The 15,093-nt window shown below is 33.9% G+C and overlaps 1 protein-coding gene across 1 annotated transcript in view; it reads left to right on the top strand.

Moving 5' to 3' along the window:
* The window catches only part of LOC111861260 (glutamate receptor ionotropic, kainate 3), a 43,920-nt gene extending 29,016 nt beyond the window's left edge, over positions 1-14,904 (top strand). Inside the window, exons 12-17 of the mRNA XM_023845678.2 lie at positions 687-870; positions 1,711-1,832; positions 7,806-7,953; positions 11,490-11,659; positions 12,996-13,117; positions 14,063-14,904. Coding sequence (XP_023701446.1) covers positions 687-870; positions 1,711-1,832; positions 7,806-7,953; positions 11,490-11,659; positions 12,996-13,117; positions 14,063-14,292 — 976 coding nt within the window. The 3' untranslated portion in view covers positions 14,293-14,904. The remainder of the gene's footprint in view (positions 1-686; positions 871-1,710; positions 1,833-7,805; positions 7,954-11,489; positions 11,660-12,995; positions 13,118-14,062) is intronic.
* The last annotated feature ends 189 nt before the right edge of the window (positions 14,905-15,093 follow it).

A 15,093-nucleotide genomic window follows, 5' to 3' on the forward strand; every position in this document is an offset into this window, starting at 1 on the left:
GTAAATAATTTACAAAATGTGCATACGTGGTTCCATAATAATCCACATGAGATAATGGAAACGAAATTCAAAAGAGATTTTCCGTGAATGTACGTTTAATACAGTTATGTGGTCAGCTTATAGCACAGTCAGCCACGTTACGTCAGCGTTGGCCAGTCATGTGTCATGTATAGTGCTTGGAAACCCTAAGGACAATTATGACATGGCGAGCGAGTATTTTGTACTTCAATTTTATGGCTTCACGTCACTCACAAGTTAGTTTGATGTTACGTACATTATTAACATTACAGAATCGACATATTCCTGCTAGTTTTAATATGTATTTTGTAATCAACAAGTGTGTAACACCGGTCAAAGTTTGACACTTCTCTGGCCATTATCTCCGTAACCGTTCAACTTTGGACATGTTTTGGGTTATATTGGCATACATTAACATAAGAAACACCCTCCCGAAGTTTGGTCCATTCCTCCTGGGGCACCCTGTATATATAGTATATGTATAGACACACACACACATATAACTACCATCAGTTTTAAATTTTATTTGGTACCATTCCAAAACTTTTAATTTTCTGTTCCTGTTCACATTTATCCTCATGCCACAGTGTGCAAGCACTGAATTACTATTCTCTCTAAAATCCAGCACAAAATATTGTTCATAATATTTCTGCTATATTTTGCTATAGGGAATTCACGCTGAAGGAAAGCTTCTGGTTTGCACTAACATCTTTTACGCCACAAGGTGGCGGCGAAGCGCCCAAAGCCCTGTCTGGACGCACACTTGTAGCAGCCTATTGGCTGTTTGTAGTTCTCATGCTTGCAACCTTCACTGCAAACTTGGCTGCTTTTCTCACAGTTGAAAGGATGAAGGTAAATTCACAAACCAATTATGTAAACTCATATGGGATATGAAGCAATAAAATGTCTGTTATTTCACTTCTGGCTCTTTTTCAGAGTGCACCTGTACATAGTATCCAGCACATACATTATTTGTACACACATACTGGGAAGGGAAAATATTTATATTTCAGGGACATGCTACAGGACAGGAAATGGTGGACTTGAATTTCATGATTATTTTATTGTACTGTTTAAGTTAAATTATCCTGTACAACCTTAATGTCCTGTCAGTTACAAAATTTTTCTTTTTTAAACTTAGGTGTGAGTTTGGAGAGAACTGCATAATTTCAACATATCTGAATTTCTTGTTTCTGTAAAAAATAGTACAGTATGTGATTCTGTCTAGTACTAGTCAATGAGATGTCTTTTAAATTACACTCTTACGCATTTCTAGAAGTTAATTATACCAGATTATCCTTAACACAGATTAATTCCATATCATTCTAGAAGGAATATACATGTAATGTGAGTTTTGTTGGAATGGTATATCTAATAGTATTTGTTTTCAAAGTCTACTTTACACTGTATTAACCTTATTCTGAGTAAGTAAGCAGCATACAACTAAATGGTAAATTTAAGATAATGAGGTACTGTGAAAAGGGGGGGGAGCGCTGAATAGCATGGAAAAGATCAAATTCATTTCATGCAATAGGTCTGATTATACAGTCTCCTTTTGTGAGCAGCTTTCACGTTCTGAGAGTTACACTACTGTATGCCATAAGGAACAGGATTTTCTTCACATGTCTGTATAATTAACAGTCACTGAATGATCACTTTAACACTTTACTTTATTAATTTTTCAATTTTTAGTCGCCTGTTGCATCATTGGAGCAGCTGGCAAGGCAGTCACGTATCAACTACACGGTTGTCAATAATTCAGACACCCATGAGTATTTTCAGAACATGAAGAATGCTGAAGATGTTTTGTATGAGTAAGTGAGAAAAAATATGAAATTTAATACATCATTGATCAAACCATGGCCAAGTACAAGCTAAGGCAGCAGGAACTACTGAGACCAACTAGATCTGGGGCAGATTTCTCAGAATATCAGTTATGAAACATTATACATTTTGAAAGTTTCCCCTTTTTCTGACTATGTAGAAGATCAGTTTTATTTAACACTTTAAATACTGGCAGACACTTGGAATTTGAGTGAAACAGCGTGGAAATACTATTTGCAGCTTACAACTTTGCTGGGGTAATCTCATTTTTATCACCCAAACTCAGACTGAAGGCTCAACTACATATAATTTCCTTGTCCGTTTTAAAGTTTGAAAATTCAAACTTCAGAAATAAATCTACTTGCCCATCTTCCATGTTCCTGATACACAGTGCCATAGATACCTCAGTCCAGCTACTGAATTGAATTGAATTGAATTGAATTTATTTACATTCCGTAAATCCAGTACAGGTGAGACACCATAGGATATGGAACAAGTCAAGTTAGAATACATAGTAGCTATACAATAATACAGTAATATTGCAATTAAATGAGGTAAACTTATAATACTTATAATACACATTAAACAATGATCAAGAAATTTATCAAGATTTATAATGGACTAAAATAAAATAAAATTTCCATTAAGACATTCATTCATTACTCCTTCCATTAATCAAGTGCGTCAAATTAAAATGCATATAAAAGAGACAATCAATAAAAAAAGAGACAAATAAAACAGGATAATTACATAATTTGTAGTTTATGACATATTTCTATATCAGTTCATTTGTTGTCACAATCTGTGTGTTCTCTTACATTACACATTATACCCATTTCTGCTGGTAGTATTCTTTCATGGAATAAAAGGAGTGATGAAGTAAAAATCTCTTTAGTGCTCTCTTAAAATTTGGTACATCCAAAGTCAACTCTTTTAAATTTTGAGGTAAATGATTGAAGGCTTTAATACCCGCTACATATGCACTCTGACTATACTTTGTCAGGTTCACAGAAGGCAAATATAGATTATTATGGATTCGGGTTTTATGTTCATGAATCATGGTAATAGCATTAAAAAGATGATCATTATTAATCGTGAATAAAATCAATGAGTATATGAACTGGGAATAGAATGACAGTATTTCAAATTTTTCAAATAGATGTCTACATGATTCTCTTGGACCAAAATTTGCAATAATTCTCATAGCCTTCTTTTGTAGTCTAAAGACATTGCTTGCATAGGAAGTGTTACCCCAGAAAATTATGCCGTATCTTAAAATGGAGTGAATGTGTGCAAAATAAATTACCTTTAATGTATCTAATGGGATAAAATGCTTTATGTTTCTCAACGCATAACATGACCTTGCAATTTTATTGATAACATAGTTAATATGCTGTTTCCAGGTGATGGTATCATCAATAATTAGTCCTAGAAATTTAGTTTCTTTCACCTTTGGTAATTTTATTTCATCATCTATGGTCATTGGGGTAATATTATAACAATTCTTGGAACGAAATTCAATATATTGAGATTTTTTAAAATTTAAAGCAAGTAAATTAGCATTAAACCATGTGTCAATATCTTTTAAAGTTTGTTTGAGATTAATTTCAAGTTCTAATTTATTTACGTCAGTTATTATAATACTTGTGTCATCTGCAAAAAGTACTGTTTTATTTTTCTTATTGCTTATTGAAGGTAAGTCATTAATGTAAAACAGAAAAAATAGTGGGCCAAGGATAGATCCCTGAGGTACACCACATTTGATTACCTCCCATTCGGAAAAGCTTCTACTGTCAAATTTGTTTCCTATTACAACTCTTTGGTATCTATCCATTAAATATGATTCTATAAGTGACTTAAATTTCCCTTCTATTCCATAAAATATTAACTTTTCTAGTAATATTTTGTGGTTGACACAGTCAAATGCTTTCTGTAGATCACAGAATAAGCCTCCTACCATTAACTTATTATTCATTGCAGATAGGATACTGTTCATTAACGAGAAAGCTGCCTGTTCAGTTGAGGAGTGAGACCTAAAACCATACTGTTCCTGTGCTAATATATTATTTGACTCTATATGATTAATAAGTCTTGCATACATTAATTTCTCAATTATCTTAGAAAAGGAAGTTAGCAGTGATATGGGCCTGTAATTGGCCATATTTTGAGTTTCACCTTTTTTAAAAAGTGGTTTAACTGTGGCATATTTCAGTCTGTCCGGGAAAACCCCAGTACTGAGAATTTTATTACAGATGTAAGTCAGAGGGGAGACTATAAATGGCAGACTTACTTTTATGATTCTATTTGAAATTTCATCATATCCGGTCGAATTTTTTGTCTTTAACGATTTAATAATTCTTGTAATTTCTTGAGTAGAGGCATATTGCCATTTCATCTTATTGACTGGCAAGTTAAATGAATCAATCAAGTAGTCAATTGGGGTGGGTAGTTCCTGATTTGAACATACATTCTTATTTAGGATGGTAGAATCAGCTATAGATATGAAAAACTTATTAAACGCATTTGCAATTTTGTTCTGATTCCTTATTACTTTGTTTTCAATCATTAAAGATTGAACACAATTGCCCCTTTTTGTTTTCCCTTTTTCCACGTTTATAATTTCCCACGTACTTCTCATTTTATTATTGGATCTAGAGATAAGTTTATTATAGTGTAATTTCTTTGCAGCAATAATCACTTTTGATAATACTTTACAATATTGTTTGTAATATATTTTAAGGTTTAGATCATCCCACTGTCTACTTAGCACTAAAAGTTCTTTTTTTCTTCTGCATGATATCCTAATTCCCTGTGTAATCCATTTCTTGTTATAATCCTTGTGCTCAACTTTTTTTTTTTGAAAGCAGGTATAAAAACATCTTAGGTACGTATTATGGAAATTGTTGAATATAATATTAACATTATTATTTTCAAAGATGTTTTCCCAGTTTTCCCAACTTAATAATTTTTTAAATTCTTCACAATTGTTCTTATTTATACTTCTTATGAAGGTAGAGCCCAGAACTTTGTTTGGCACAGGAACATTCTTGAAAGTAATGACCTGCGCATCGTGGTCCGATAGCCCATTTATACATGGCTTAATGCTATAGCTACGTCTATTATCTATAAATATATTATCTATTAGCGAGGCCGAAGTATTAGTAATTCTTGTAGGAAATTTGACACTATCTTTAAGATTATAGGTACTTAGTAAAACTTCTAGTTTTGATTTTCTGTTATTATTTTCCAAATAATCAATGTTAAAATCCCCACATATTATAAATTCAACATTAGATTTCTGGAGAGAGTTAAGGATAAAATCCAGTTTGACCATAAAAAGATCAAAATCACCTATTGGGGATCTATATATACATAAAACTATTATCCTTATTTTATTAAATTCTGTTTTAATAGCTACTATTTCAATATCCTTTTCTTTTGAAAATTTTTGAACATTAATCACAGTGAAATTATAATCCTCATTAATGAATATACAAACACCCCCGTTTTTGTGCTTCTTCCTACAATAGCCTGCGCAAAATTTGTAGTTAGGTATGTGAATTCCCTCCATCTCATGGACCTTTAAATGGTGTTCCGATAGACATATTATACTAGGTTTCTCATTTATTAAAGATAGAGTTAACTCATTAATTTTATCTTTCAAACCCCTTATATTTTGATGAAATATCCTGAGGGGGATGTTTAAATCATCACTCCTTTTAACCCTTTTCCTTGAACATTTAGGTCTGTTTGTGTCTACCATAAAAAATCTTTATTTCTTGAGATTGTGGACTTGTTTGGTCTACTTGAAGATCTACCTATATTAGTTCTATCTACTTCTTTGGAATGTATTTCCTGATCTATGTTGTTGGAATATATTTCCTGATCTATGTTGTTAGATAAGCTTTCCACATTTCTATTTTCCCCGGAGAAATTTTCATTTAACTTTACCATTTCCTTAACAGGGACAGGTTTAATGTTTTTAACAATTTTATTGAAAACGTCAGTTCTTTCTTCCTTCCATTGCATTGGAATAGGAGCAGTTTTTTCTTCTATCACACACTGTTTTACTAGTTTGGTTAATTCTAAAGAAACTAGCTCTTTGCCTTTATTATTTAAGTGTTGTCCATGTCTAGTAAAGTACTTCCTTTGAGCATCCACATTTAAGAGCTTAACATTTCTATGCAGCAGAACAATTTTCTTTAATTGTCTGTTAAATTTGATTACTTCTTTATTGACACATGAGGTTGGTATAAGGTCGTACCTAGGTAATGAGTTTATTAGTATCATGTTGACCTTCTCATTGGCAGACATGAAATAAGTTAGATTTTTTAGAGCTTCTTTAGAATTATTTCTGCTCACATCATTAGCACCTGTCCACAGGATCACTACGTCTTTCTGTTTCAAAGAAGATACTTCCTTTTCGGCAGTCTTAATGGTCTCGTTGGATAAGGATCCTGGTTTAATAAAACCAGACACTTCATAATTATGGTCAAGATTACGTCTAAGATTCAAAGCACATTTCTTTGCATGGCTGTCGCCAATCAATAGCACTTTATAATATCTTGTTGACTGAATTCTACCTTTCACATTAGCACTGATATTTGAATTCTTAATTTTATCATCATTTGGTACTGCATTACTATAGCCGTTATCTTTGAGGTTGGAAGGAACCTCATTAACACACTGCCTAGAATCGCACTCCTTGCTGATACATACTTGGCCATTTATAATTGGTAGTATTTGCCTCTGCACCGAGTCCGTTTTATCGTCCTTTCCTTGTTTACTTTCAGTTTCGTACTTATTTGGAACCGACTGTCGTCGCCTGGGATGATGCTTGTTCCCTAAATTCCTAACCTCACTCTTTGATGAAGTTGTTTCGTCACCTTTTGTTGTGAATTCCGGGAGATCGGATAAAGCTGAATATGTGTTTGAAGTTTCCGGTAGAGGCCATAGATCCAAAGATTTGTTATTAACTGGGCCCTTTTTATTATGAGGATTCTTGTGTGTCACCTTAGACCATGTGGAAGACGCGACCGGGAGGTTAACAGCATCGTTCAGCGTGGTAGCACGTGGCACTGCAAGACGTTGAGCTTCATTTAACTCTTTATATAGGAGCTTAATTATGAATTGAGACGAGCTTATTTCAAGTAGAGCGTCCTTTAACTGGGTTTCAAGGGTAGCACATTTAACACACTTATAGTCACCGTTTAGAGCTTGTTTATTACTAATTTGCATAGAGTGAGAATATAAGACGTCACAGCAAGTCGCCATCTTTAACTTAATCTTTACTATGTCATCAGTTCTTAGCCTGCTTCTTTTCCTCATGAATACAAATTTCTAATAACAAATAAAACAACATAGCCAACAAAAATAAGTGCCTTCAAAAGAAAAATGACAGTACAGATTAAAGAGGCTTCAACAGGAGCAAAATATTATTACACAACGGCTCTAGCTTCTTTGTATTTTCTAATAAAATGAATACCTGGTGTTCTTTTCAAAGAAGAAGTGTGTCAAACCCAGGATTAGTACCACTTTAGATGCGCACACAATCCAATTTGCTGTGAGGTGACCCTATATGTCATGATTGCTTACCTTATTAAAAATATCATACTGTAAGACATTCTCTTACAATCTTTCTGGATACACCATGTTCAGAGCGTCATTTGACAGCACTCTTCATAATCACTGCCACAAGAACCTCAAGCACACCATATTATTGTATCCTTTTACAGAATAAAAAATGAAACTGACTCTAGTTTATGAGAATACCTTTATGTCTGGAGCTTAAATCCTGCACATACCTTTGTATCAATAACCTATTTGATTCATGTTTTCTAACACATTTCTGAACTGCTTAACAGATGCAATAGGGATCATTTCCTTTGTTTTACATTACATATCACAATCTACTGCTAAGAATGGTAACTAATTTGTAATAAAGCTGCATTTACATTTTGTAGTGTTTGGAAGAGCATCACGTTGAATAGTTCAAGTGACCAATCCAAGTACAGAGTATGGGATTATCCTATCAAGGAGCAATATGGCCACATTCTGCAGGCCATAACTCAAACAGGACCAGTTGAGAACGCAACTGTGGGCTTTCAAAAGGTACTATTAGCAGCATTCTTTATCATTTCAAAACTTACAATGTCTTCAAACATATGTTGAACATTTAAAACTGTCACAGAAGAAAATAGTAAAACCAAACATCTCCTGCCATACTTTAAAATATTAAAAAACATTTCATTAGAGCAGACAGTATCAAGTACATTGTATCCAAATGGCATAATAATGGGTTAAAACAGCATGAGTTACAATGTTGTCATTGTTGAGAATCTAGTAATGTAAAAATGTTCAAGTTGGTAATAGTGATCTATATTCATTTGTTTTTGTTCTGGTTTGTATTATAATAAAATTTTCTTCTCATCCAATATGGATGTTAAGTGATTTGTAAGCACGACACAAAGAAAATCAACAGGTTATGGGCCAAGATTTGCTCAAAAACTAAAAAAGGAAAGAAAAAAATAGAGAAGACAGAAGAAGAATAACGAGAAAATGGCAAACCACAGAGACAGAAGAGGTAACTTATCTGCCAAAAACTGAAGGACGCCGACTCATTTCCACTGTGGGATTTTGAAATCAAGATTGTGATGCGTGGAAAAGAACTGATATACATCGTTGATTGGCGACCTGTTAAGTGACCAAGGAAGAGACGAAGAAAATATAAGGAAATGGAAGGTGCGAGATGCAAAGTGCCAATACTACATAGTGAGAACGATAGAGAAACATGTGAAGACCCACATAGTGACATGCACAACCGTGAAAGAAATGTATGACACCTTGAAGCAAATTGAAGATGCAACAATGGAGGGGAATATAAGAACAACGCCTTGAGAGAATGGTGTAAGAACAAGGGGATTATAATGGAATTCACTACACAATATTCACCATGGCTAAATGGCACTGCCGAAAGGATGAACCATACCATTGTGGAAAAGGCAAGAGCATTGATTTTTTACTCAGGTTTAAGTAAGAGAATATGGGGTGAAGCTGTACTCACTTCTGCATACCTGCTAAACAGAAGTCCAACAGTGACAGTGATTGGAACGCCAGTGGAAAATTTGTATGGTAAAAGACCAGATCTGGCTGGATTGAAGATTTTTGGTTCAGAAGTGTACACTAAAATTGTAGGACCACTGGAAAAGTTGGACAGTCGTAGCAAGAAAGGAATATTCGTTGGATACAACACAAATGGCTACAGAATATGGGATCCAAATACTGAAAGGACCTATGTCTCCAGAGATGTGACATTCACGAGTAAACCTGTGACAACAAATACACAAAAGGAAATGGAAAGAGTGACGGATCCAGAAAACAAGCCAAATACGCCAGATCAGGAAGATAGCAAAATGCAGCAAGAACCCAAAGCTGACAACAATGAATAAGAACTAACAGATAATGGAAGGAAAAACAATGGACAAAATGAACATGGATATGCATTGAGACCAAGGAGAAACATTAAAATGCACCCAACGTACCGAGACTATCACACAGAGAGTCAAAAGGAGGATATGCTCACCTATACATATGACAAGTGCATGAAGAGCGAAGGCAGCAAAAAGTGGAAGAAAGCCATTAAAGAGGAAAAGGATTCGCTCTACCAAAAGAAAACTTGGATATATGTAAACAGAGAGAAAGCAATGGGCAAGAAAATTCTGACCAGTAAATGGCTTTTCAAAATAAAGGATGATCAAAGACACAAAGCCAGACTGGTTGTGAGAGGATGTCAACAAAAGGAAGGGAAATAGATTTCAAGGATACCTTTAGCCCAGTTGTTGACATGAATTCTCTTAGATTACTGTTTGCCATAGCAGCACATAAGAATATGAACATGCAAACCTTTGATGTGAAGACTACCTTCCTGTATGGAGACCTTGAGGAGGAAAACTACATGGAGATACCAGAAGGATACAAGAACACTGGCAAGATATGTCTCCTGGAAAAGGCATTATATGGCATAAGACAAGCACCATCGCAATGGAACAAGAAGTTGACAACCTTTCTAAAAGAAGAAGGTCTAAACCAACTAAAATCTGACCAATGCATTTTTAAGAATGATGCCAATAGTTTGTTCATGGCCATTCATGTGGATGACGGGATGATCATGGGAGAGGATGAAAGACAAATAGAGGAAATTTTGCTGAAACTGGAAAATCAATTCCAAATAACAAAAACCACAAATCCAAAAGTTTATTTATGAATACAAATTGAGAGGCAACCAGATGGGATACACATCTCTCAAACCAACTATGCAAGCCAAATGTTGGAAAAACACAACATGCAAGAAAGTCGAGAAATGAAAACACCCATGGCCATGACCCCACCAACAAATGACGAAGGATAAAATGACATAAGATNATGTAAAGGATAGGAAGAGTGTAATGAGATATGTAATTATGATGTTAGGGGGCCCAATATCATGGTGCTCTAGGAAACAGAGTATTGTTGCATTATCAGCCACTGAGGCCGAATATATTGCAGCAGCTGAATGCTGTAAAGACTTGAAATATCTAAAGACGTTGATAGAGGAGTTGACAGGAAAAAGGGTGGAAGCTGAACTGTGTGTCGACAATCAGAGTGCAATCAAGCTAATAGAATCTGGACAAGTAATGTGTAGAAGTAAGCACATAGACGTTAGGTATCACTACATAAGTGAACAATTGAAAGAGAAACTCTTCTCAATCAAATATTGTAACACTGAAACTCAGGTGGCAGACATTTTAACAAAACTGCTATCACCAGGGAAATTTACCAAGTTTAGAGACATTATACTTAAGAAGAAATAAGTCTGATTTTGATAAGACTGAGAAAATTTTAATTACATGTACTAATTTTGTAATCTGAAGACCAAAATTACTAACTGTTATTCAATCGAACTATGTAAAACAGCTAATAATGTTGTAACATTTTGAAATTAAGGAGGAATGTTGAGAATCTAGTAATGTAAAAATGATCAAGTTGGTAATAGTGATCTATATTCATTTGTTTTTGTTTTGTATTATAATAAAAAGTTTCTTCTCATTCAATAAGGCTGTTAAGTGATATGTAAGCATGACACAAAGAAAATCAACAGTCATGACACACTGTATCCCTGCACCTGAGACAGAGAAGTAACTTTCTATGATTCCTTCATTAGAATAAATGTTAATTGTTATTAATTCTGATGAGAACAGACATATATCTCTTGTCCAACAACAATTTATTTTTCCAATAAAATCACATTATTTCATCTCCAGCCTAAAATCACACAGATCCTGCATCCCATAATAAATTATAATTTGAGAGATTATGTTGCAACAGGAGCCTTTCAGGAGCATCGAGCTTAAGGTCCATGATAAATCAGGATATTGTGTTTCAAAATATAGTGGATTGAAAAGCAAAAGCCAATACAAAATTTGTATGTGGTAAGAACTTATCAACAATACAGTTAAATACTGATTTGTTCTGATAATCTGTGAACAAAATCTCTTATATCTAAGTAAACTATCTTCATTTCACATTCATATTATAAACAAAGAGAATGCATCTTCTTTATGGATCACAAATATATTAAAGATGATCAATAAATTCTTTGTCTCATTCAGGTAATTGACCAGGAGGAGGGAAAGTTTGCATTTATCCATGATGCAGCACAGATTCGATATGAAGTGTCACGTAACTGTAATCTCACTGAAGTTGGTGAGATGTTTGCTGAGCAGCCTTATGCTATAGCTGTTCAGCAGGGCAGCCATTTGCAAGAAGAGATAAGCAGGAAGTAAGTACATATCTTCATCATCTAAACTGAAATTTACATATTCATTTCTTAATCTTCAGTACTTTCAAATAAGAAAGTAATGCCACAGCAGTGTAGTTTATAGACTTCTGGAATATTACACCCTGTTGTTTGGCAGGTAGGTACCAACATTTCAGAGAAACATACTGCTTCTATCTTTAGCCTGCCCAGAAGATCAAGGCAGCATGTCCCTCTGAAATGTTAGTAACTACATATAAAACTACATGGTATCACATCCAAGATGACTGCCATCTAATTACTCACTACTGTGAGAATCTAAAACCACAGTACCATAAAAGTATACTCGTATGGTAGAATGGAGATATAGCTCCAGGCATTCCTAAACTTGGCATTATATTTCGGTAAGTAATCAGTTTTATGCTTTGGCTGCTTGGGGAAAGTGCCCTCAAGTACCCATTGGACAAGAAGCTAAGTGGGACACAGAACTAGTCTCAACTTATAGCAAAAGATAAAAATTCGGTAATCAAACCTGTCATCCAATCTGGGCCAGTCATTATACCAGCCGGACTATCATAGCTATTGCAGACTTTGTTAGATAACATAATATGCAAATATTTCCATATTCATAGTATAGACAGCTGATGTATCATCTCTAACAGATCTATCTAATTTGAGGGTTTGAGATTACATAAAAAATACTAATGTCCTGTAAATTAAAGACCAAAGCACACAACGTTAAACAAATTAGCTCATAAGAAAATAATTTTGAAATGATGATTTAGCATTGCTTCATAGTTCATTGCTGATTATTTTCTTAAAATAATATAATTGTTTTAAAGATTAACATGATTAAAAGTTTCCAGATTTTGATATTTTATATTAATATCCATCAACGTTTTAGAATCCTGGATAAATGCCTACCAGAATGCGTTACGGCAAACAACAAGACCAATATTTAAATCCATGAGTGAACTTGAGCCAAAAACTGTGATATATATAGCCAGCCCATCTAAAGCCTAATTTGGCGTTCTTGCTAGTCAGACCATTCTTAACATTATGCTAAGTGCACTGAAATAATTTTTCCAACATATTTAAAGCAAATTCTCCTCAACAGTATTTGAAATTTCACTGAAAATGCTTTGAAGTGCGAGTGGATGCATTCCATGTAAACAAACTCTCTGTAAAATACAATGTTTCAATACGTGCACTCTTGCAGCAAGTTTCTGAATTTTCTGACCTGGGAACTGGGTCCTTAACACACAAAGTATTCTGGCTTCTAATATGTCAATTTTTTAATTCTTTTTAAAAGAACACTTTCCATAAAGATTCTTTAACTTGCACACCTAATATCTTACAGAATCCTAGATCTTCAGAAAGACCGATATTTTGAAACTTTATCTGGGAAGTACTGGAATTCATCAGCAAAGGGAGACTGCCCTAATAATGATGACAGTGAGGGTATTACACTTGAAAGTCTGGGTGAGTATTACATGACATCTTTCTGTATTATGTTGGGACAAATTAAATTACATAAATTTCATTTGGTTCATTCTGAAAAACTGGTGCACTAATACACATATAATAATGCTGTAACTATGAAAAAATAAAAATTGGTTCCTCTAATCTCCAAGATTCTGAAGCAACAATATATTCTAAGGAGACCATACAAAGTAACAAGAGGGTACTAGGCAGTAATACCCATAATGGTATTTTATTCTGTGTGAAACTGATACATCCCTCTCAAGTTTATTTTTATTAAAGTTGGTTTCAAGAAATATTGCAATATAGGTACAGAGTCAAATATTTATAAACCATTTGCAGCAGCAAAGACTATTATCACAGACCAAACAAGACAACAATAGAAAATACTTCAGTGTCTTGCATCAATATCCCATCCAGAATGTTTTGAACAATTTATACTCAGCAGAATACTTTGCAACTTAATCACAGGAGCCCCAAATCCTATTTTACATCAAGTTCACCACTGTACAGATTAAGCTCTGAAAAATAATACTTATTTGGACAAATCTATGCTTCAAATTCAATAAAAAGTGCAATAATTTGTATACACAAACTATGAAAACTGAAGGTAGGTTATCATCAGTAACAGGTAATTGGATTATATAAGCCATTGAGTTATCACGGAATGTTCTGTTGAAGTACAGTAAATGGTAGTTCTGCATGCAACTGAACAGAAGATTCATTTATGATTTTTCACAGAAGAAAATACAAGAAAAGTTCATTCACAGATACACTTTCAACTCCCTACGTTACATAAACTGGCGTTTAGGTAACAGGAGAATTTGTGTTCACTGAGTGCAGTATGTTATATATACATCAGAAGTCAAGCCTTTGGATGAAACGTACAGTTTAAATGCTTTAGGTCTGAATTAAAAGTCTATTTTATGTATTGCTTTGTTCCAGGAGGTGTATTCATTGCAACTCTGTTTGGATTAGCTTTGGCTATGATTACTCTTGCTGGAGAAATATTCTACTACAAAAGGAAGAAGCTGACAACAATATCAGCACGACAACCAGTAAATGAGCCACCAAAAAAACAAATTACCATTGGCAAGGAGTTTCGCCCTGTTATGGACAAAACTATGCCACGAGTGTCTTACATCTCAGTTTTCCCCCGAAATCAACTCTATTAATATTTATGTTTTGATGTCAATGAAAACTTCAAGAAAACTAAAATCTGATGAAAAGATTATATTGATTCCACACAGTTTTGCGAAGAAGGGCTGATACAATTCTTTTGTAAAATATAGTTCATACAAAGTCCCTACATGTTCTTCTTGAATTGGAAATAAAAAAAAACACAAAGATATATATGTATGTCCATTAGGAATGTATTATTATTATTATTGTTATTATTATTATCATCATCATCATCATCATCATCATCATCATCATCATTTGTGTGCATGTTTGTTTAGTCTCTTTACTGTGCATGCTGTATAATTGGCATTTTGGCTGCTGACGCGTATGTAAATAAATAAAGAACTGAATTGAATAATGAATTATTTAATGAGGTTATGCTCTCCCATATCACAATGAAAAATCATTGTTGGTCTTGCAAGATGTCTGCAATGAAAGTGATTATGAACTAAGTGGCTGTGGCACAGTAATAATACTGTAATTTATTTACGTCCAGTTACCAAGAGTGCACACAAAAATGTATGCAAATAAGAAACTATAAACAAAATAATTAAGTAGTTACTATAGGATTCTGACGATGGTGTATAACACACTGATATATTGAGTTTTTGGACTTTATCCATCGTCCTGGTTTCTAAGATAACTAATAAAAACACGACGTTTTGGAAACAGATCCAGTTTCTGAAATGTCGTGTTTTTATTAGTTATCTTAGAAACCAGGATGATGGATAAAGTCCAAAAACTCAATATATCAAAATAATTAAGACTATGATGAACTGTGCTTAACTAATTAA

The sequence above is a fragment of the Cryptotermes secundus genome, unplaced genomic scaffold, assembly GCF_002891405.2.
Source record: "Cryptotermes secundus unplaced genomic scaffold, Csec_1.0 scaffold68, whole genome shotgun sequence".
Lineage (NCBI taxonomy): Eukaryota > Metazoa > Arthropoda > Insecta > Blattodea > Kalotermitidae > Cryptotermes > Cryptotermes secundus.